This window comes from Macaca thibetana, chromosome 4, assembly GCF_024542745.1.
Source record: "Macaca thibetana thibetana isolate TM-01 chromosome 4, ASM2454274v1, whole genome shotgun sequence".
Classification (NCBI taxonomy): domain Eukaryota; kingdom Metazoa; phylum Chordata; class Mammalia; order Primates; family Cercopithecidae; genus Macaca; species Macaca thibetana.
The window spans coordinates 31,874,532-31,894,985 of NC_065581.1; the positions used below are offsets into that span (position 1 = coordinate 31,874,532).

At 46.1% G+C, this 20,454-nt stretch overlaps 1 protein-coding gene across 2 annotated transcripts in view; it reads left to right on the forward strand.

The window, feature by feature from the left end:
* Positions 1-585: 585 nt before the first annotated feature.
* Positions 586-20,454, forward strand: part of LOC126953096 (MHC class I polypeptide-related sequence B-like) — a 98,975-nt gene continuing 79,106 nt past the window's right edge. Inside the window, exons 1-6 of one of the 2 annotated variants that reach the window (XR_007725127.1) lie at positions 586-988; positions 8,355-8,609; positions 8,879-9,157; positions 9,745-10,023; positions 10,126-10,275; positions 13,149-13,289. Coding sequence is in view for 1 of the 2 variants with exons in the window: in XM_050788455.1 (XP_050644412.1) it covers positions 919-988; positions 8,355-8,609; positions 8,879-9,157; positions 9,745-10,023; positions 10,126-10,275; positions 13,149-13,216 (1,101 nt within the window). In the remaining variant the exon portion in view is untranslated. Of the gene's footprint in view, positions 989-8,354; positions 8,610-8,878; positions 9,158-9,744; positions 10,024-10,125; positions 10,276-13,148; positions 13,443-20,454 lie in introns of those variants that run through there. The other variant, XM_050788455.1, reaches the window with a different exon arrangement.

A 20,454-nucleotide genomic window follows, 5' to 3' on the forward strand; every position in this document is an offset into this window, starting at 1 on the left:
AGGAGGAAGAGAGGATGATGTGGTGGGAGATGTGTAGAGAGTCCTTGTAGATCTGCCACATTGAAGGGGACTATGGTCCCAGAGGTACAGATGTCCTAAATCAGGCTGGAAAAGGGAGTCTGGAAAGAGCTTGGTGTAGTGAACCATGGGGAGCCGCCTCGTTGGCCCTGTGATCACCCAGGGACTGAATAGAGAGGCGGCCCTGGGAGACCTCAGACACTTAAAGGATATAAGGGGGTGAAAGGGGGGGCCTGGCTTTGAGTCAAAGGGAGGAGAGGAGATTATAAAGCTGAAACGTCTAAGAGAGTTTGTGGTCTGAGCTGTTCTACTGGGGCAGGTGCTTCTGAGAGGCAGAGGTGGCTGAGATCTGGAAACAGGTCTGCAAATCTGGTCACTAGTCTCATTGCCAGTGACACTGTGCGCGGTTAAGGGAGTGTGTTGGGAGAATAGCCACGCGTTGTCTGTCCCGGAAGGAACAAGCCAGCGAGAGCCGGTCTGATGGGGCGGCCGGCGAATGGGGCTTGGTGAGGCCCGCGCTCCTAGGGGTGGGGGTGTGGGGATGGGTGGTCGCGATGCCGGGAGGGCGGGCAGGGCCCTGGCCGTGCTCATGAAGTTGGAGCTGTACTCTCAGCTACTCGAAGCTCGTCCCTGCTTTAGGCTGCGCTCCCGCGTGCTCCTCTTTTCTGGGCGCCAAGTCCCGCCTTCTAAATCTCCCCAGGTCTCCAGCCCACTGGAATTTTCTCTTCCGAGCGTGGCCCCGCCCTCTCCGCTCCTGATTGGTCCTAAGTTCCGGGCCCCAGTTTCATTGGATGAGCGGTCGGGGCCGGGCCAGGTGATTAAGTTTCCGCCGCGCATTTCCCCGGGCTTAGCTCAGTTAGCCCCTGCTTGAGCCGCTGAGAGGGTGGGGACGTCGGGGCCATGGGACCGGGCCGGGTCTTGCTATTTCTGGCCAGCATGTTCCCTTTTGCACGTCCGGGAGCCGCTGCTGGTGAGTGCTGTTCCTGGTGGTCCTCGGCAGAGCGGGAGCAGCGGGGCGTTTCGGGGGGTCGGGTGGGTAGCGGCGAGCGCTGTGCTGTCAGGGCGGGGCTCAGGTGCGCTGTGGGTGGTGCGGGGAGCCGGACGCGGCCGTTGTCGCCATTTCTAGGGTGTCCTCTGCCCTCATCCCCTGCCCCCGCCACCGAAGGTCCCTCCTGCCTCCCTTATGGGCCTTTCCTACAAGCAGCCTTCACCCAGTGCTGCCCCTATGCCTCCTACTCCCAATTGTCCCTGACCCTAACTTTCTGGTGCTGCCTTTTTTCTGGGGGTCTTCCCTCCATCCCACTCCCCTCCAGGCCACCCAAGGGGAGCCCTAGTGCTAATGGCAGTTGGGCCTTAGGCAGGGCACAGGGCAGTGCAAATGCCCCCTCCTCTCTAGTGCAGGTGCCTGCTCTGGACTCTGCCTCACGGTGGCCCCTTCCCCACTCCTTCATCCTCAGCCTCACCCTCTTGAGGACCCCATCCTCCAGCCCACAGGTGCTGAACCATCCCTCCCGGGTCCCTCCGCCCCTCTCCACCTTGGGACCTTGCACTGCTCCCACTTCTTGCCCAGCTGCCTTGGGCCCTCAGCAAGTTCTCATCTTTCCCAAGCCCCACCCTCCCCTCCTGTCCTCACCCTACCTCAAGTTCTCCCACAGTCACTCCTGCACCATGGTCATGCCGCCCTCCAGTTCTTGCTCTGCCCATCTCCCCTCCCCAACCCAGACCTAAAACAGGCCGTTGGGCCAACTGTTCCTTGACCTTCATTCTTTTCTTTTGGTTCCTTGACCCCAGTGGGCTCTCACTCCCTACACCACATACCTAAAATCTGTTTTGCCTGCTTGCAGTGCCACTGTTCCCCCTCCAGCACTACTCCTTTTGGCAGGCCCTTCCTCAGGCTGAGAATCTCTCCCTCTACCTTGGTTTTCTCTCTCTGGCCAGCACTCTCACCCCTTGCTTTGTTTTTAATTTTTAACTTTTGTTTGGGTATGTAGTAGATATATATGTATATATTTATGGGGTACCTGGGATATTTTAACACAGGCCTACAATATGTAATAATCACATCAGGGTAAATGCAGTATCTATCACAACAAGCATTTATCCTTTCTTTGTGCTACAAACAATCCCATTATGCTCTTTCAGTTATTTTTAAACGTACAATAAATTGTTGTTGACTGTACTCACCCGGCTGTGCTATCTACTAGATCTTATTCATTCTAACTATATTTTGTACCCATTAACCATCCCACTCCCCCACTCCCCACTACCCTTCTCAGCCTCTGGTAATCATCATTCTATTGTCTCTCCCCATGAGGTCAATTGTTTTAATTTTAGGCTGCCACAAATAAGTGAGAACATGCAAAGTGTGTCTGTCTGGGCCTGGCTTATTTCACTTCACATAATGACCTCCAGTTCTTTGCAAATGACACTATGGCTGAATAGTACTCCACATACACATGTACACCACATTTTCTTTATCCATTTGTCTGCGATGGACACTTAGGTTGCTTGCAGATCTTGGCTGTTTTGAATAGTGCTGCAATAAACATGGAAATGTAGACAGCTGTTTAATATACCGATTTCCTTTCTTTTGGGTATATGCCTAAAAGTGGGAGTGCTGGAGCATATGACAGTTCTATTATATTTTTAGTTTTTGGAAGAACCTCTGCACATTGTTTCCCATAGTGATCGTACTAGTTCCCATAGTGATCGTACTAGTTTACGTTCCCACCAACAGTGGACAAGGTTTCGCTTTTGCTACATCCTCACCAGCATTCCTTATTTGCCTGTCTTCTGGATAAAAGCCAGTTTATCTGGGGTGGGATGTTGTATCGTAAGAGTTTTGATTTGCCTTCATCTGATGGCGCATGATGTTGAGCACCTTTTCATATACCTGTTTGCCATTTGTATGTCTTCTTTTGAGAAATGATTATTCAGATCTTTTGCTCATTTTAAAATTGGATTATTAGATTTTTTTTTTCTATAGAGTTGTTTGAGCTCCTTATATGTTTCAGTTACTGATCCTTTGTCAGATGAATAGTTTGAAAATATTTTCTCCCATTCTTAGATGGTCTCTTCATTTTGTTTATTGTTTCCTTTGCTGTGCAGAAGCTTTCTAACTTGGTATGATCCCATTTATGCAATTTTACTTTGGTTACCTGTGCTTGTGGGGTATTACTTAAAAAATCTTTGCCCAGTCCAACATCGTAGTTTCCCCAGTGTTTTCTCTTATAGTTTCATAGTTTGAGGTCATAGATTTACATCTTTAATCCATTTTGATTTGATTTTTGTATATGGTGAAAGATAGGGTCTAGTTTCATTCTTCTGTATAGGGATGTCTAGTTTCCCCAGCATCATTTATTGAAGAGACTCTCCTTTGCCCAGTGTGTGTTCTTGGTACCTTTGTTGGAAATGAGTTTACTGTAGATGTATGGATTTGTTTCTAGGTTCTCTATTCTGTTTCATTGGTCTATGTGTCTGTTTTTATGCCAGTATCATGCTGTTTTGGTTACTGTAGCTCTGTAGTATAATTTGAACTCAGATGATGTGATTCCTCTAGTTTTGTTCATTTTGCTCAGGATAGCTTTATCTATTCTGGTTTTTTTGTGGTTCCATATACATTTTAGGATTATTTTTACTATTTCTGTGAAGAATGCCATTAGTGTGTTGATAGGGATTGCACTGAATCTGTAGATTGCTTTGGGTAGTATGGACATTTTAACAAAATTGATTCTTCCAATCCATGCACATAGAGTATGTTTTCCATTTTTTATGGAATATCTCTTCAATTTTTTGCATAAGTGTTTTTTGTTTTTTGTTTTTGAGATGGAGTTTCACTCTTGTTGCCCTGGCTAGAATGCAATGGAGTGATCTTGGCTCACCGCAGCCTCCGCCTCCCAGGTTCAAGCGATTCTTCTGCCTCAACCTCCCAAGTAGCTGGGATTACAGGCATGTGCCACTGTGCCTGGCTAATTTTGTATTTTTAGTAGAGACAGGGTTTCTCCACATTGGTCAGGCTGGTCTTGAACTCCCAACCTCAGGTGATCCACCTGCCTCGGCCTCCCAAAGTGCTGGGATTACAGGCATGAGCCACCACACCCAGCCACATCACTGTTTTATAGTTTTTATTGGAGAAATCTTTCACTTCTTCAGTTAAGTTTATTCCTCAGTATTTTATTTCATTTGTAGCTGTTGTAAATGGGATTCGTTTCTTGATTTCCCTTTCAGATTATTTTCTGTTGGCATGTAGAAATGCTACAGATTTTTTACTGTTGATTTTGTATCCTGCAACTTTACTGAATTTGTTCTTCAGTTCTAATAGTTTTTTGGTGGAGTCTTTAGTTTTTTCCAAGCATCAGACCACAAGATCTGCAAACAATGATAATTTGACTACTTCTTTTCCAGTTTCGATGCCTTTTATTTCTTTCTCCTGTCTGATTGCTGTAGTTAGGATTTGCAGTACTGTGTTGCATAACTGGTAAAATTAGTCATCCTTGTCTTATTCCAGATCTTAGAGAAAAGGCTTTCAGTTTTCCCCCATTCAGTATGTTACTAGCTGTGAGTTTGTCATATATGACTTTTATTATATTGAGGTCTGTTCCTTGTATGCTTAGTTTTTTGAGAGTTTTTATCATGAAGGGATGTTGAATTTATCAAATGCTTTTTCAGTGTCAATTGAAATGGTGATATGGCTTTTGTCCTTTATTCTGTTGATATGACATATTATATTGATTGATTTGTGTATGTTAAATCATCCTTGCATACCTGGAATACATTCCACTTGATCATAAAGAATGATCTTTTTAATGTATTGTTGAATTTAGTTTGCTAGTATTTCCTTGACAATTTTTGCATCATTGTTCATCAGGGATATAGGCCTGCAGTTTTCTTTTTTTGATGTGTCTTTGCCTGGTTTTGGTATCAGGATATTCCTGGCTTTGTAAAATGAGTTTGGAAGTATTCCCTTCTTCTCTGTTTTTCAGAACAGTTTGAATAGGACTGATATTTCTTGCTCTTTAAATGTTTAATTGTGGTAAAGTATACATTACATAAATTTTACTGTTTTAACCACTTTTAAGTGTATACTCAGTGGCATTAGCTACATTCACATTTTTGTGCAACCCAAAACTCTGTACCCATTAATCGGTAACTCCGCATTCCTCGCTACCTCTGGCCCCTGGTAACCACCATTCTACTTTTTGTTTCTATGAATGTGACCACTCTAGATACCTCATTTAAGTAGAATCATGTAATGTTTGTTGTTTGTCTTTTTGTTTCTGGCTTATTTCACTTATAATATTTTTGAGATTCGGTGGGCACAGTGGCTCATGCCTGTAATTCCAGCATTTTGGGAGGCTGAAGCAGGTGGATCACCCAAGTTTCGGAGTTCGAAACCAGCCTGGCCAGCCTGGCCAACATGGTGAAACCCCATCTCTACTAAAAATACTAAAAGTTAGCCGGGTATGGTGGCAGGTGCCTGTAATCCCAGCTACTCAGGAGGCTGAGGCAGGAGAATCGCTTGAATCCGGGAAGCGGAGGTTGCATTGAGCTGAGATCAGGCCACTGCACTCCAGCCTGGGCAATAAGAGGGAAACTCCATCTCTAAAAAAATAAAAAATAAAACAATAATAATCCCATATTTTGGGAGGCCGAGAGGGCGGATCACGAGGTTGTAGTCGTGGACCATCCTGGCTCGGTGAAAATCTTACTAAAAAATCAAAAAACTTTTAAAGATGGCGGGCGCCTGTAGTCCCAGCTACTCAGGATGAGGCATGAGAATGTGAACCAGGAGGCAGAGCTTGCAGTTGAGCCGAGATTCCTGCACTCCAGTGGGCGGGACACTTGGGTTACTTCTACCTTAAAAATAAAAAAAAAAAAAAAAAATAAAACAATTAAAATATTTTCGAAGTTTCCAGGTTGTAGTTGGGTCAGAATTTCATTTTTTTGGATAATTTGATGGGTATGTACCACATTTGGGTTATCCATTCCTCAGACAGTGGACACTTGGGTTACTTCTACCTTTCGGATATTGGCAAATATTTCATTTCTTTTGGGTATATATTTATTTATTTTGGGTATTTCTTTTGGGTATATATTTATCTATTTTGGGTATTTCTTTTGGGTATATATTTATTTATTTTGGGTATTTCTGTTGGGTATATATTTATTTATTTTTGGGTATATATTTATTTTTTGGGTATTTCTTTTGGGTATATATTTATTTATTTTTGGGTATATATTTATCTATTTTGGGTATTTATTTTGGGTATATATTTATTTATTTTTGGGTATATATATTTATTTATTTTGGGGTATATATTTATTTATTTTTGGGGTATATATTTATTTATTTTGGGGTATATATTTATTTATGTTGGGTATATATTTATTTATTTTGGGGTATATATTTATTTATTTTTGGGCATATATTTATTTATTTTGGGTATATATTTATTTTTGGGTATATATTTATTTATTTTGGGTATATATTTATTTATTTTTGGGTATATATTTATTTATTTTGGGTATATATTTATTTATTTTGGGGTATATATTTATTTATTTTTGGGTATATATTTATTTTGGGGTATATATTTATTTTGGGGTATATATTTATTTTTTTTGGGTATATATTTATTTATTTTTGGGTATATATTTATTTATTTTGGGGTATATATTTATTTATTTTTGGGTATATATTTATTTATTTTTGGGTATATATTTATTTATTTTTGGGTATATATTTATTTTTTTGGGTATATATTTATTTATTTTTGGGTATATATTTATTTTTTTGGGTATATATTTATTTATTTTTGGGTATATATTTATTTATTTTTGGGTATATATTTATTTATTTTTGGGTATATATTTATTTATTTTTGGGTATATATTTATTTATTTTGGGTATATATTTATTTATTTTGGGTATATATTTATTTATTTTTGGGTATATATCCAGAAATAGAAGCAGTACACAGGGGCTTCATTTTCTCTACCTCTCTGCCAACCTTGCTCTGTGTGTGTGTGTGTGTGTGTGTGATAATAGCCATCCTGATTGGTTTGAGGTAGTATCTCATTATCTCATTGTGGTTTTGATTTGCATTTTCCTAGTGACTACTGATATTGAGCATCTTTTCATGTGTTTATTGATCATTTGTATATTTTCTTTGAAGAATTGGCGATTTAAGTCTTCTGCCCATTTTTTCCCCCACATAGCTTCTCATGGCTACTTTGCCCATTTTTTAGTGGGTTGACTGTTTTGTTGTTTTTGTCAGACTTTTTTACATATTCTGGAAACTAATCTCTTATCAGATATATGACTTGCAATTTTTATTTCATTTCAGGGGTTGATTGCTTTTTCACTCTGATTGTGCCCTTTGATGCACAGATGTTTTGAATATTCATGAGTCCAGTTTGTCAGTTCTTTCTTTTCTATCTGTGCCTTGGCGTCATATCCATGAAAGCACTGTCAAATCCTATGTCATGAAGATTATCCCCAATGTTTGCTTCTAAGAAATTTTTAGGTTTTAGTTCTTGAGTGTAGAGTTTAGGTCTTTGATTCATTTTGAGTTAATTTTTGTATATAGTACAAATTAAGGGTCCAATTTTATTTTATTTGAACAACCAGTGCCCCCAGAACTATTTGCTGAAAAGATCAACTGACTCTTTGTCACCTGCTCACCCCAGTGGACACTAGCTGTTCCACCCACTTGCTGTCCTGGGGCCTTGTCATGCCACTCCTCCAGTTTGGACCCAAGCCCACACCATTGCTCCCCTCTGGGATACTGACCCCACTATAAGCTTCCCTGGGGCTACAACCTTCCTACCCCTTGTGCCTCATGACCACCCCCTCCCTTGTCCCCGCCATGCCCATGATGAGTCTTTTCTCGAGGCAGCTCCCCTTGCCTCCATCTCACCCTCACCTGTGCACCACAGCCACACTGGACATGGGTCCCCCTGAGCCTGAGTCCCTTCCCATTCCCACCATCCCCTCTGGCAAGACCTTCCTTCCACCGCTGCCTTCATGCTCCTCCCTTGCCCCTGCAGGGCAGCCTCTCCCCGTGGCCCCTATTCCCTTAGGGGGCTTGTGGCCACCCAGTCCTGGCACCTGGCCTACAAGTTTGTCATCTCCATTCCCCCTTCTTCCATTCGTCAGTCCCCTGCTCTGTCCTCCCACCCTCACAGTTTTCCTTGTATCTGAAATCCTCGTTCTTGTCCCTTTGCCCGTGTGCATTTCCTGCCTCCTCAAGAAGCTTGAGACAGACCTGTGTGTTAAACATCGATGTTAAGTTATTTCCAGGAAGAAGTTTCATCTGTGGTTTTCTCTTCCCCAGAGCTCCACAGTCTTCGTTACAACGTCACGGTGCTGTCCCGGGATGGATCTGTGCAATCAGAGTTTCTCGCTGAGGGACATTTGGATAGTCAGCTCTTCGTGCGCTATGACAGGGAGACGCGCAGGGCAAGGCCCCAGGGACAGTGGGCAGAAGCAGTCCTGGGAGCTAAGACCTGGGACACAGAGACTGGGGACTTGACAGAGAACGGGAAGGACCTCAGGAGGACTCTGACTCATATTGAGGGCCAGAAAGGAGGTGAGTGCGGGCAGGGGCAAGAGTAATGGGAGGCCTTCTCCAAGAGAGTTGGAGGCAGAGAGCAGGAGCTGTCTCTTCCTGCTGGTTCTGGCTGGGGGTGGGGGTGAGGAGTAGGTCAGTGGGGCTCAGCAGGGTGGTGAGCCAGCACTCAGCCCACACCGGGAGGCATGGAGGAGGGCCAGGGAGGTGTCCCTGCTGGGCTGAGTTCCTCACCTGAGTGGAAAGGTGACGGTTTCAGGAATGGAGAAGTCACTGCTGGGTGGGGGCAGGCTTGCATTCCCTCCAGGACATTCAGAACTGTGAGATCTATGAAGATGGCAGCACCGGGGGCTCCCGGCATTTCTACTACGATGGTGAGCGCTTCCTCTCCCTAAACCTGGCGACTCAGGAATGGACAGTGGCCCAGTCCTCCAGAGCTCAGACCTTGGCTATGAATTTCTGGAAGGAAAATACCATGAAGACCAACACACACTATCGCGCTATGCAGGCAGACTGCCTGAAGAAACTACGGCGATATCAGAAATCCAGGGTGGCCGTCAGGAGAACAGGTACCAACCCTGGCCAGGGGCTCTCCTCTCCCTCCAATTCTGCTAGAGTTGCCTCTGCCTCCCAGCTCTGTCCAGGGAAACCCTCCCTGTGCTATGGATGCAAGCATTTCCTGTTGGCATATTGTGTCTGATTTGCCTCTCCTGTTAGAGCCACTGGATAAAGACAGTGAGTCAGGGACTGAACCTTCCAGTGTTGTAATCGGGGAAAGCGGCGGGCCCTGCGACAGAAGCCTGAGCCTGGGGTGGGTGTCAGGCAGGAGAGGAAGCCTTCAGGGCCAGGGCTGCCCCCTCTGCCTCCCAGCCTGCCCATCCCAGAGAGTTCCCTCCTGGCCCCACGACCCGTGAGTCCACCCCAACATCCCCCTCCTCAGCATCAATGTGGGGATCCCAGAGCTTGAGGCCACAGTCCCAAGGCCCATCCTCCTGCTAGCCTGGAGGAACTGGGCCCCAGGGTGAGGACAGACTTGCAGGTCAGGGGTCCTGGAGGGCTTTAGCCAGAGTGAGAACAGTGGAGAGGAGCAGCCCCGTTCCCTGCATCTCCCTTAGAGGGGAGCAGGGCTTCACTGGCTCTGCCCATTCTTCTCCAGCGCCCCCCATGGTGAACGTCACCCACAGCGAGGCCTCAGAGGGCAACATCACCGTGACATGCAGGGCTTCCGGCTTCTATCCCCGGAATATCGCACTGACCTGGCGTCAGGATGGGGTGTCTTTGAACCACGACGCCCAGCAGTGGGGGGGGATCCTGCCTGATCAGAATGGAACCTACCAGACCTGGGTGGCCACCAGAATTCGCCAAGGCGAGGAGCAGAGGTTCGCCTGCTACATGGAACACAGCGGGAATCACAGCACTCACCCTGTGCCCTCTGGTGAGCCTGGGGTGACCCTGGAGAGGGTCAGGCCACGGTAGGGACAGCAGGGACGGCTGTGGCTCTCTGCTCAGTGTATAACAAGTTATAACTTTTTTTCAGGGAAAGTGCTGGTGTTTCAGAGTCAATGGCTAGACATTCCATATGTTCTTGGTGTTGCTGCTGCTGCTGTTGCTGCTGCTGCTGCTATTTTTGTTATTATTCTCTATGTCCTTTGTTGTAAGAAGAAAACATCAGCTGCAGAGGGTCCAGGTGAGAAAAGGGAGCAGTTTCTGGAGATGGTAAGGCCCCTGTCCGGGCAGTAGAGTCCCCTCCTTGTTCCTGCAAAAATAGGCATGTTGGTGACAAGGCTTCTGGAACAGGTGATGGAAGTTGGGGAATTTGGGAGGGGAATGGGAGCAGCATCTCCATCTACACCGCTAAGTTCTTCCCAAGCGAGGGTCAGATGTCCAGCTGTGGCCTCCTGCTGCAGGTGAGCAGTGGGCAGCAGGGAGGGCTGCGGTGCCTGCTTTGTCCCCATGCTGGTCTCTGTGTCTCTCAGGCTCACTAGGGCGCATCCAGGTGGTGTGAACTGGGAATCACGTGCTGATTGCTGAGGGCCTGGATGATCATGGCCTCAGAGGGAGCAAATAGTAAAGGTGGCTATAATCTGGGGAGGGCCAGAAACTGGAGAGGAATCTGAGGAGAGGCGGTGCCCCTAGTCCCTTCCTCTCTGCATCCCTCTCCCCTATTTCTGCAGCCATCGGGGTGGACACCCAGAAAAAGACCTGTGAGGCCCAGCCTGGGGGCCCTGCCTGTGTAGCCCTTTGGAGACCCCTTGTAACAGAGAAGGTCCTGAGCACACATGGCCATCTCTGTCCACTTTGCAGCTCCCCGTGCACCTCCTCCAGGAGCTTTCTCGGGGGTATTGTGTCCTCTGGGCCACTCAAGGCCCCACTCTTTCCAGGTTCCTACTGCCTGGCCTCCTAGAGTTTCCTTGCAGATGACAGGGATGAGTAGATAAGCAGATGTTCCTGGGCCATTTGAGGAGCGGGGCCCAGCCCCTCATCAGGGCAGCTGTGGTCCCTGTTTTCATCCCACCTCCGAGTGTTTTTTTTTTTTTTTTTTTTTTTTTTTTTGAGACGGAGTCTCGCTCTGTCGCCCAGGCTGGAGTGCAGTGGCGCGATCTCAGCTCACTGCAAGCTCCGCCTCCCGGGTTCACGCCATTCTCCTGCCTCAGCCTCCCCAGTAGCTGGGACTACAGGCGCCCACAACCGCGCCCGGCTAATTTTTTGTATTTTTAGTAGAGACGGGGTTTCACCGTGGTCTCGATCTCCTGACCTTGTGATCCGCCCGCCTCGGCCTCCCAAAGTGCTGGGATTACAGGCGTGAGCCACCGCGCCCGGCCATCCGAGTGTTTTCTTCTCCAGTCCCTGAGGGTCACAGTCCCCAGGTGCCATCTTTTGGGGGCTTTGTTCTGTGCTCTGTGACCTCACCTCGCCCTCCCTGAGCCAATTTCCCTTTCTCAAGGTAGTCACTGCCTGGTAAGTTTGGAGTAAGGGACGGTCAGAATCATTTCCCCGCAGTCAGGTTGTTTGGCGGGGGATGAAAAGAGACAGCAGGAAGTTTTGTGTTTCTGCAAAGACAGAAGCAGCGCAGGGGACAGTGAGAGGCTGGGGTGTCCAGGAGACCTGAATCTTTCCCCACTTCTGCGTGTCTAGCGTTAGGGGCGCTGGTTTCTCATCCTTGATCCTAATTGCGCTGTCAGTCGGCCCCTCAGGCCTGAGCAGATGGGAAGGTTCATCCTCTGCCCTGCAGCAAGAGGGCCCCGTCCAGGAGGCACCCACAGCACGGGCAGCGCAGGTCTGTGGTCGCTCCTGCTCTCACCTGCGGTGTCTCCCGTAGAGGGAATGTCAGTTCTGCTTCCCTGTGGGCAGGAATGGTTTTCTCATAGGTCACTGGGGTTTTGGCCAGGAAAAGGGTATGAAGTTCATGTGCCAGTTTCTCAAAATTCCTGCTTTCAATGTTGATGTCCAGTAAAGGTATTCATAATTTTAGCTCTATAATCTTAATACGATTTCCTCTAATATTGTAAAGCATATTATATGAAACAGGAACTCAAATTTCACAAAATTCCTGCGATGTCCAATAAGGATGTTCATAATTTCAGCTCTGCCATCTTAATAGGATTTCCTGTAATACTGTAAAGCATATTAAATGAAACAGGAACTCAAATTTGGAGCCCCCTCTCCAGGAGAATCTGTGTGGGAGATGGTGGCTGTGGCAGTGGCAGTTCCCAGGTGCAGAGGGTGGGCGGAGGCAGCCTCAGGCTAAGGGGACTCCCCTACTTCACATGGAGAAAATCCCTTGTAGGTTGCAAGGGCAGTGGCCTAGGTGGAATCCCTGCTAGGGACAGAGCAGGAAGGCCTCACAGCCTCACCAAGCAGCAGCCCTGGGGTGGAGTAAGTGGACCAGGTAGGAGCAGTGGTGACTCAAGAGCAGGTCACAGGCCTCGGTAGGTGCTGTGGGTCAGGAGAGGCCAGGCCTTCTCAAGCAAGGTGGGGGTCCCAGGGTCACGTCAGGTGCGGATTCTCTGGCAGCCACGTCTTTCCATGCTGGGCCTGCTAGACCCCCCAGCCTTCCTGATGGGGTTCCCAGTTAGGAGCTATCTGCTCAGGGCTGGGAGGGGAGGAGCACTGAGCTGCAGATAGAGGGCAGAGCCCACAGTGGGCAGGGCCTGCCCTGGTGTGCAGGTGCCTCTGCAGGAGAGGAGGGCCTGGGGACTGAGAGCAAGGGTCAGGGCCTCTCTTTGGGGAGGCCTCTCGCTGTAACAGGACTGGTCAGGTCTGAGAGGAAGGGAGGGCACTGGGTTCCCTCTTGGGTCTTGTCCTTTAGTCTTGTGGCCCTTTCACTCCGTGCACGATGGGTGATGGGCAAGGGCAGGGGCTGATGTTGATGGAGTGATGGGAGGGAACTGGCAGGAGCTGGGAAAAGCAGGGAGGGAGGAAGAAAAAAGTGGGGGCCTCATCTTCCCTCAGAGAAAGGGTGAATCTGGTTTTGGAGCAACTGAAGAGAGAAAAGTCCTCAGGGAATAAACAGAACACTGCACCCAGTGGAGCATTTACCCGTTTCCCTCTTTTCTCCAGAGCTCGTGAGCCTGCGGACCCTGGATCAACACCCGGTTGGGACAGGAGACCACAGGGATGCCACATAGCTCGGATTTCAGCCTCTGATGTCAGCTCCTGGGTCCACTGGCTCCGCTGAGGGTGCCTAGACTCTACAGACAGGTGGCTGGGATTCAACTCCCTGCCTGGATCTCACCAGCACTTTCCCTCTGTTTCCTGACCTATGAAACAGAGAAAATATCAGCACTTATTTATTGTTGTTGGATGCTGCAAAGTGTTAGTAGATATGAGGTGTTTGCAGCTGTACCATATTAATTGGTTCATCATTTCTGTTGTTTTTGTTTTTATTTTTTTTTTTTTTTTTTTGAGACAGAGTTTCACTCTGTCACCCAGGCTGCAGTTCAGTGACACAATCTTGGCTCACTGCAGCCTCCACCTCCCGGGTTCAAGCACTTCTCGTGCCTTAGCCTCCCGAGTAGCTGGGGTTACAGACACGCACCACCATACCCGGCTCATTTTTGCATTTTTCATAGAGACAAGGTTTTGCCATGTTGGCCAGGCTGGTCTCAAACTCCCGACCTCAAGTGATCCGCCTGCCTCAGCCTCCCAAAGTGCTGGGATTACAAGCATGAGCCACCGTGCCCAGCCTATTTTATTACATTTTAATTTATTTTATTTTATTATATTATCCTCTGTGCCTGGCCTATTTTATTGTATTTTAAGATATTTTAATATATTACATGTGTAGTAATTAGGTTATCGTAGGTGAGCTTTATGAGTGAGTGTCTTGGTAATGACTCCTCCTGACCAGCCCAGGACCAGCTTTCTTGTCACCTTGAGGTCCCCTCACCCCGTCACACTGTTATGCATTACTCTGTGTCTACTATTATGTGTGCATAATTTTATACCATAGATGTTTACTCTTTAAACAGACATTTCTAGTCTCTTTTATTTCATGCGTCTGGGAGCGGATAAAGTGTGAGGCTCAGGGAGAACGAGAGGTCTGTCTCAATGCCTTGGTGCAGCGTGAAAACAACCTCCCCTCCTTGTCCCCTTTCCCTGCTAGTTCCCGATGACTGACAGATTCACAGCAGAACAGAAAGGACTAGGGAGGGGTGGAGGTGGGACATCTGGCACCGACATTCAGGGACTGACCGTGTGAGGGAACATCTGCCCTGAAGAGTTGGAGTCTTCCAGTGATGACACAGAGCTGAAGTATGATACTGGGGAGGGGATAGAGAGAGCTTCGAGGTTTTCTGATTTTGAAGAATTCCAGTCAGGTTCTGGCATAAAGTGACTGCTGGGGAGGTGTGGACTGAATTAATGAAGAATAAATGAACCAGGAAAGTGGACATGTAAGAGGTGGGTTATTCCTCACCTTGTTTCTTGATGCCTCCTGACTGCTGGTGTTGGGACACACAGATGGGTGATGCACTTCTTGGTCAAGGCAACCTCAGCCCCACCCAGGTAAGGCGGTCATGGCAGACAGCGTCAGGGTGACACCTGTGAAACAGACTCAAGGCAGGGATGGGAACCCTCCTTGCAGCAGGAGTGGATGCAGGACCTGCCTGGAAGCAAGAGAAGGATGAGGGACCCTAGCTGGGCCCTGTTTCCTCCAACTGCCTGGGTTCACAAAGCAACTAGTAAGGGAGCTTGGAGTAGGGAATTCACTCATGTGCTACTTATTTATATAGAGATGTGTTCATCGACATTTTATGTTTTTATTCAGGTTGATGTCATTTACACATTTATGCATTTATGTTATATATTTAATAGTCTTATTTATATTAGTTAGCAGTTGTCACTTGTTGAATTCAGTTCTCATTAGGTATAAATTTTCAAATTCATTTAAGTTTTTATTAATCAAAGTTTAATTGTCCATGATTTAAAACATCAAATATTTGCATAGGATTTCTCTAGAGAAACAAGTCCTCTCTGCATCTTCTCAATTTCTGCCTTCCTAGAGGCAACAATTTTCAACATTTTTGCTAAGTCTTTCAACTTTTACTTCCATATGTCTAAATACAATTCCTTCATTAATACTGCTTGATTTTTCAGTTGCAGCCATTATCTGTTGCACAGCACAGTGGTGAATGCAGTAGTTAATTGTACCTGTTCCCTTTCACTCTTCCCATTCTTTCATCTTCCCAATGTATTTCTATAGTAATTATGTTTAGTTCAGTCATTCCTTGTTTCTTTTTCCATGACTAATTTTCTCATATGTCAGCTTGACCACTTTTCACTTCCTGAACATTTGTTCTTCCTGTAGTTAATACTTGCCTTTGTTTTGTTTATTTTATAAATAGCACTCATTAATGTTGATATTTCTTCTATTTGTATTACTCTTTTTTTTTTTTTTTTGAGACAGAGTCTCACTCTGTTGTCCAGGCTGGAGTGCAGTAGTGCAATCTCGGCTCACCACAACCTCCACCTCCCAGGTTCAAGCAATTCTCCTGCCTCAGCTTCCTGAGTAGCTGGGATTACAGGCATGTACCACCATGCCCAGCTAATTTTTGTATTTTTAGTAGAGACGGGGTTCCACCATGTTGGCCACAGTGATCTCAATCTCTTGACGTCGTGATCCACCCACCTCGGCCTCCCAAAGTGCTTGGATTACAGGCGTGAGACATTGCACCTAGCCTTTTTTTTTTTTTTTTTTTTTTTTTTTTGAGATGGAGTCTTGCTCATGTTGCCCAGGCTGGAATGCAATGGCTCAATCTTGGCTCACAACAACCTCCACCTCCCAGGTTCAAGGGATTCTTCTGCTTCAGCCTCCTGAGTAGCTGGGATTACAGGCATGCACCACCACACCCGGCTAATTTTGTGTTTTTAGTAGAGACAGTTTCTCCATATTGGTCAGGCTGGTCTCGAACTCCCGACCTCAGGTGATTCACCCGCCTCGGCCTCCCAAAGTGCTGGGATTACAGGGGTGAGCCACCGTGCCCAGCCGTATTATATTACTCTTTTAAGAAGTTACAGACTTTGGATATTCCACTTTACCTTCTTGGAAATGTCCCTCCTGGGCCCTTCTGGCTGCTCCCATCTGGACTGGAGGCTTCTCCCTGTGGAGCAGAGTCACCATCCTAGGATCTCCCTCCACTGCATGAGGCAGTGCTTTACATGCGGTGGAGCCACCTGGGGTCCTGCCAAATGCAGACTGATTCAAGATGTCAGGGCTGGGGCATATGAGCCTTTCTTTCTAGTTTCATGAGATGCTGATTCTTCTGGGTGTGTGTGTGTGTGTGTGTGTGTGTGTGTATAGAGAGAGAGAAAGAGGGAATTTGCTCTGTCAGCCAGGCTGGAGTGCAGTGGTGGCTGGAGTGCAGTGGTGCCATCATGGCTTACTGCAGGCTCGATTTCATAGGCTCGAGTGACCCTCCCACCTCATCCTCCTGGGTAGTCAGGACCACAGGCCACATCCTAATATATTTTTAATTAGCTGATGCAGTTTCTTTCTAAATTAGTAACAAAGCTAAGCATTTTTTCATTGTGGCAAAAAATACATCACATAAAATTTACTATCATAACTATTTTTAAGAATACAGTACCATTGGCCAGGTGTGGTGGCTCATGCCTGTAATCCCAGCAATTTGGGAGGCTAAGGCAGGAGGATCACTGGAGGCCTACAGTTCAAGTCCAGCTTGGGGAAAGTAGTGAGACCTTGTCTCCAGCCAAAAAAAAAAAAAAAAAAAAAAAAAACCGAAAAATATACAGTACTATAATCGTGTTAATTGTAAGCACATTGTAGTGCAACAGATCTCTAGAATATTTCACCTTGAAAGCTGAAACTCTGTGCCCATTGCACAAAAATGCCTCACTACCTGGAAGTTTTACCTGGCAACCACCATTCTACTTTCACGTTCATCAAGTTTGACTATTTTAGACACCTCATATAAATGGAATTATGCAGTATTTGGAGTTGTTTTTTTTTTTTGATTGGCGTATTTCACTTAGCAATGACTTCAAGGTTCATATATGTTGTATCATATAGCAAGATTTTCTTCTTTTTAATGTTGAATAATATTCCATTGTCTGTACATCATCATATTTTCTTGATCTGTTCATCTGTTGGTAGACATATAGGTTGCTTCCATGTCTTGCCTGTTGTGAATAACACTGCTATGAACATGGATATGCAATCTTTCTTTTTACTTTTGTATCCCCCCCCTCATTTTGGTGCATTTAATCTTCTAGTAGCTTTTTCTGAAAGCACGTGCTTAAAGTACATTTGTGTGTTTCAACATATCTACTATTATTTTGCCTGTCTCCAGGAAGAGGAAAGAAATGTATTAAGGTGCTCTTTGGCACAGTATTTAATGGTAAAGAAAGAAACAGTATAAATGGCCAGTGCTGCATCACCATTTCCTACAAGCCCCTCAACACAGGGAGTTTCAGCATTGCAGTTTCAGCATCCTGCAATTTCAGAACTACTGTGAATACAAAAAGCAAGAAAAGTCCTGCCTAGAATGGGAGTCACTCCAAATATGGTGGCCCTGGGACAGCAGACCTTTCTTGTCACACGTCTTCCATGAGGGCCCTTTCTTCAGTGACCGTGGTGCTTTCCTTCTATCATCTATCTATCTATCTATCCGGTTGGTTGGGTCTCTCTGGAGAACCCTGATACACTAATGGACAGTAAGGAAATAAAGCCTAGTATTATCAATAATTGCCATTGAGAAAAATATGCCCTAGGCCAGAAGATCGGTGATGGTGGGAATAGCAGGAGACGTAGTTTAGACAAGGTCATTGAGCAAGACGTTTCTGAGAACTTGACCACTGGTTATCTGAGAAGAGACCTGAATCGTGTGAGGAGTGAGTCATGTGAATCCCTGGGGAGCAGGTACATGTGGGAGTCACAGCATGGGTAGGTGGCAGAGACAGGACAGAGCGGTGACAAGAGGTTGGTGTGAATGGAGACAAGTGAGCTGGGTTGAGAGGGGTGGGATGAGCTCAGAGTTGACAGAGGGGCCCTGTGTTGAGGGGCTTGTAGGAAATGGTGAGACATTGGGGTTTCATTGCGCTAAAAAGGGAGGAAGCTGGAGTGACTTTGGGATGTGGTGGTGACGATGTGCTCTAATTCCCATTTGAAAGCCTCACTCTACCCATTGTGTGGGTGATGAACAGTGGCGTGAATGTCTCTTCATGTCCATTACCCATTTTTGAATGGTGTTGGTTTTTTAATTGATGAGTTGTAGTTTGTTATGTATTTTGAATATTAATTTTTCATCAAATATATGATTGGCAAATAACCCCACCCATTCTGTGCATTTTCTTTCCACTCTCTTAATAATGTCATTTGTTGCAAAAAAGTTTTTAAATTTGATGAAGTCTAATTTATCATTTTTCTTTAATTGCTTGTGCTTTGGGTCATCCAGCCAAGAAACTAGTACCAAATCCAATGTTCACAAGACTTTCCTCAATGTTTTCTTCTAAGGGTTTTACAGGTTTGACTCTTAAGCTTAGTTGTTTGATCTATTCTGAGTTAATTGTTGAGTATGGTGTAGGGAAGGCTATGAATTTTGGCCAACATCATTCTTTTGCATGTGGATATCCAGTTTCTCAGCACCATTTGTTGAAGCACCATCTGTGGAAGTGGGGCTGACACATTTGCAAGATGCATTGAGCACTAGTACACCATGCATTTATTTCCTTTTCTTTACTCCACAGTTGTTTTGAGGAGGCTTCCAGTGACAAACACAACAGAAATGAAAATACATGAATTCTTATAAAATCAGTATCAAGTAGAATTATAAACTTTAAAATGTTAAGAGTGAGGCAAGACTAGATCATTGCTAGACAAGCTGAAACATAGACTGAAATGGAGGGTTTACTGTTTTCCTTGCTACAAATTTTGTTGGCTCACAATCTCTTATGCTTATTGCATAAGGGAGCTAGCCATGGGGTGGGGTGATAGCTCACATAACCAGTCCCTGGTTTCCTGCTTCAGAACAAGTTCAGATTCTCTCCACTTACAGTAAAAAAGTGAATTACAGGATATTCAAAGTGAAGTTGACATCTACAAAGTCAACGAATAAGTAGTAAGTGTAAACCTCAGAAATTTAAGGAGATTCTACTTTTTCCCCAAAAAAATACCTCACAATTTCCTGCTGAAAGGAGAGGGTTCATTTAGGGAACCACGTGATGCCCTTCTGCTGCGGTTCTAAGTGGAGTTGTCCTTTTCTCTAACTACAGGTCTCACAAACCCTTGCAGCCAGCTTCCATGATCTTAGCTCGACTAAGACTTTGAGTTTTTTATGTTGTTTGTATTTGAGCTGCTGCCTGGGGCTTAGAAATGTGACTTGGATATTTTGCCAAAATGGTATGTTTTTCTATAGAATTTGACATGGTGGAGACCCTGCTTTTCTGCCAGGTCCCCACAGGGGATACACTGCCTTGTACCTCTTTTTAGTACTTCATTAGCAGTGGTAGAAGATTTGAGTGAGGGCGTCCCTCAATCTCTACCCTCTCTCTAGTGCAGAGGATCGTGGCCTGTTGGGGGAACAGTTGTGTCTAGGTCCCCTGGCTGATATGATAAATATCAAAGTCCGACCTCTGGTAATGAAGCCACATGTGCACATAACATCACTTTTCCATGCAGTGTCATAGGAGAATTGGTTTCTGGATCCCAGCTAAGGGCCTAAGCACTACAGACATAGAGATAGAGCTCTGGGGAAGGGAGGGATGACTGGGGTGGAGCCACACATGTCTTTCAGGGCATCTCTCAGTGGTCTTTGTCTCTGTCCTTTGCTGGAGTTCAAGGAAGTTTGTACTCAAGGAAGAGAAGGTCCTCGCAGGCCTCCTCACCCTTGGCATTCTAGGTATTTGGGCTGGATAATTTTCTGTTACATGGGTGATTGGGCTCACCTGTACACTGCGGGATGTTTAGCAGCATCCCTGGCCATTCCCCACAAGATACTAGCAGCACCTCCTCCTCACTCCAGTTATGACAACAAAAAATGTCTCCAGACATAGCTCCTGTCCTCTGGTGGGAAAATCTCCCCTGGATGAGAACACTGGTTTGAGAGGTAGACACTCAGGAGCTGGGCTTGGACAGGGGAAGGGATGAGGAAACAGACACAAAACGAAGTGGGGCTGGGAAACAGGCAAAGGGAGTTCAGGCCTGGAGGGACCTGGCCTGATGGCTGCAGGTCTGGAGACCAGAGTCTCAGGGTGTGTGGGACTGAAGCCCGTGAGGAATGGGGAGAGTGACAGGACCTCCTATTGCCAGAAAATCGCACTTGTACCCGCTGCATTCCCAGCCCAGGTGTACGCGTCTCTGGGAAATCAAAATGCATTTGGCTATCATGGTGTCAGAAAGAGCCCTGAA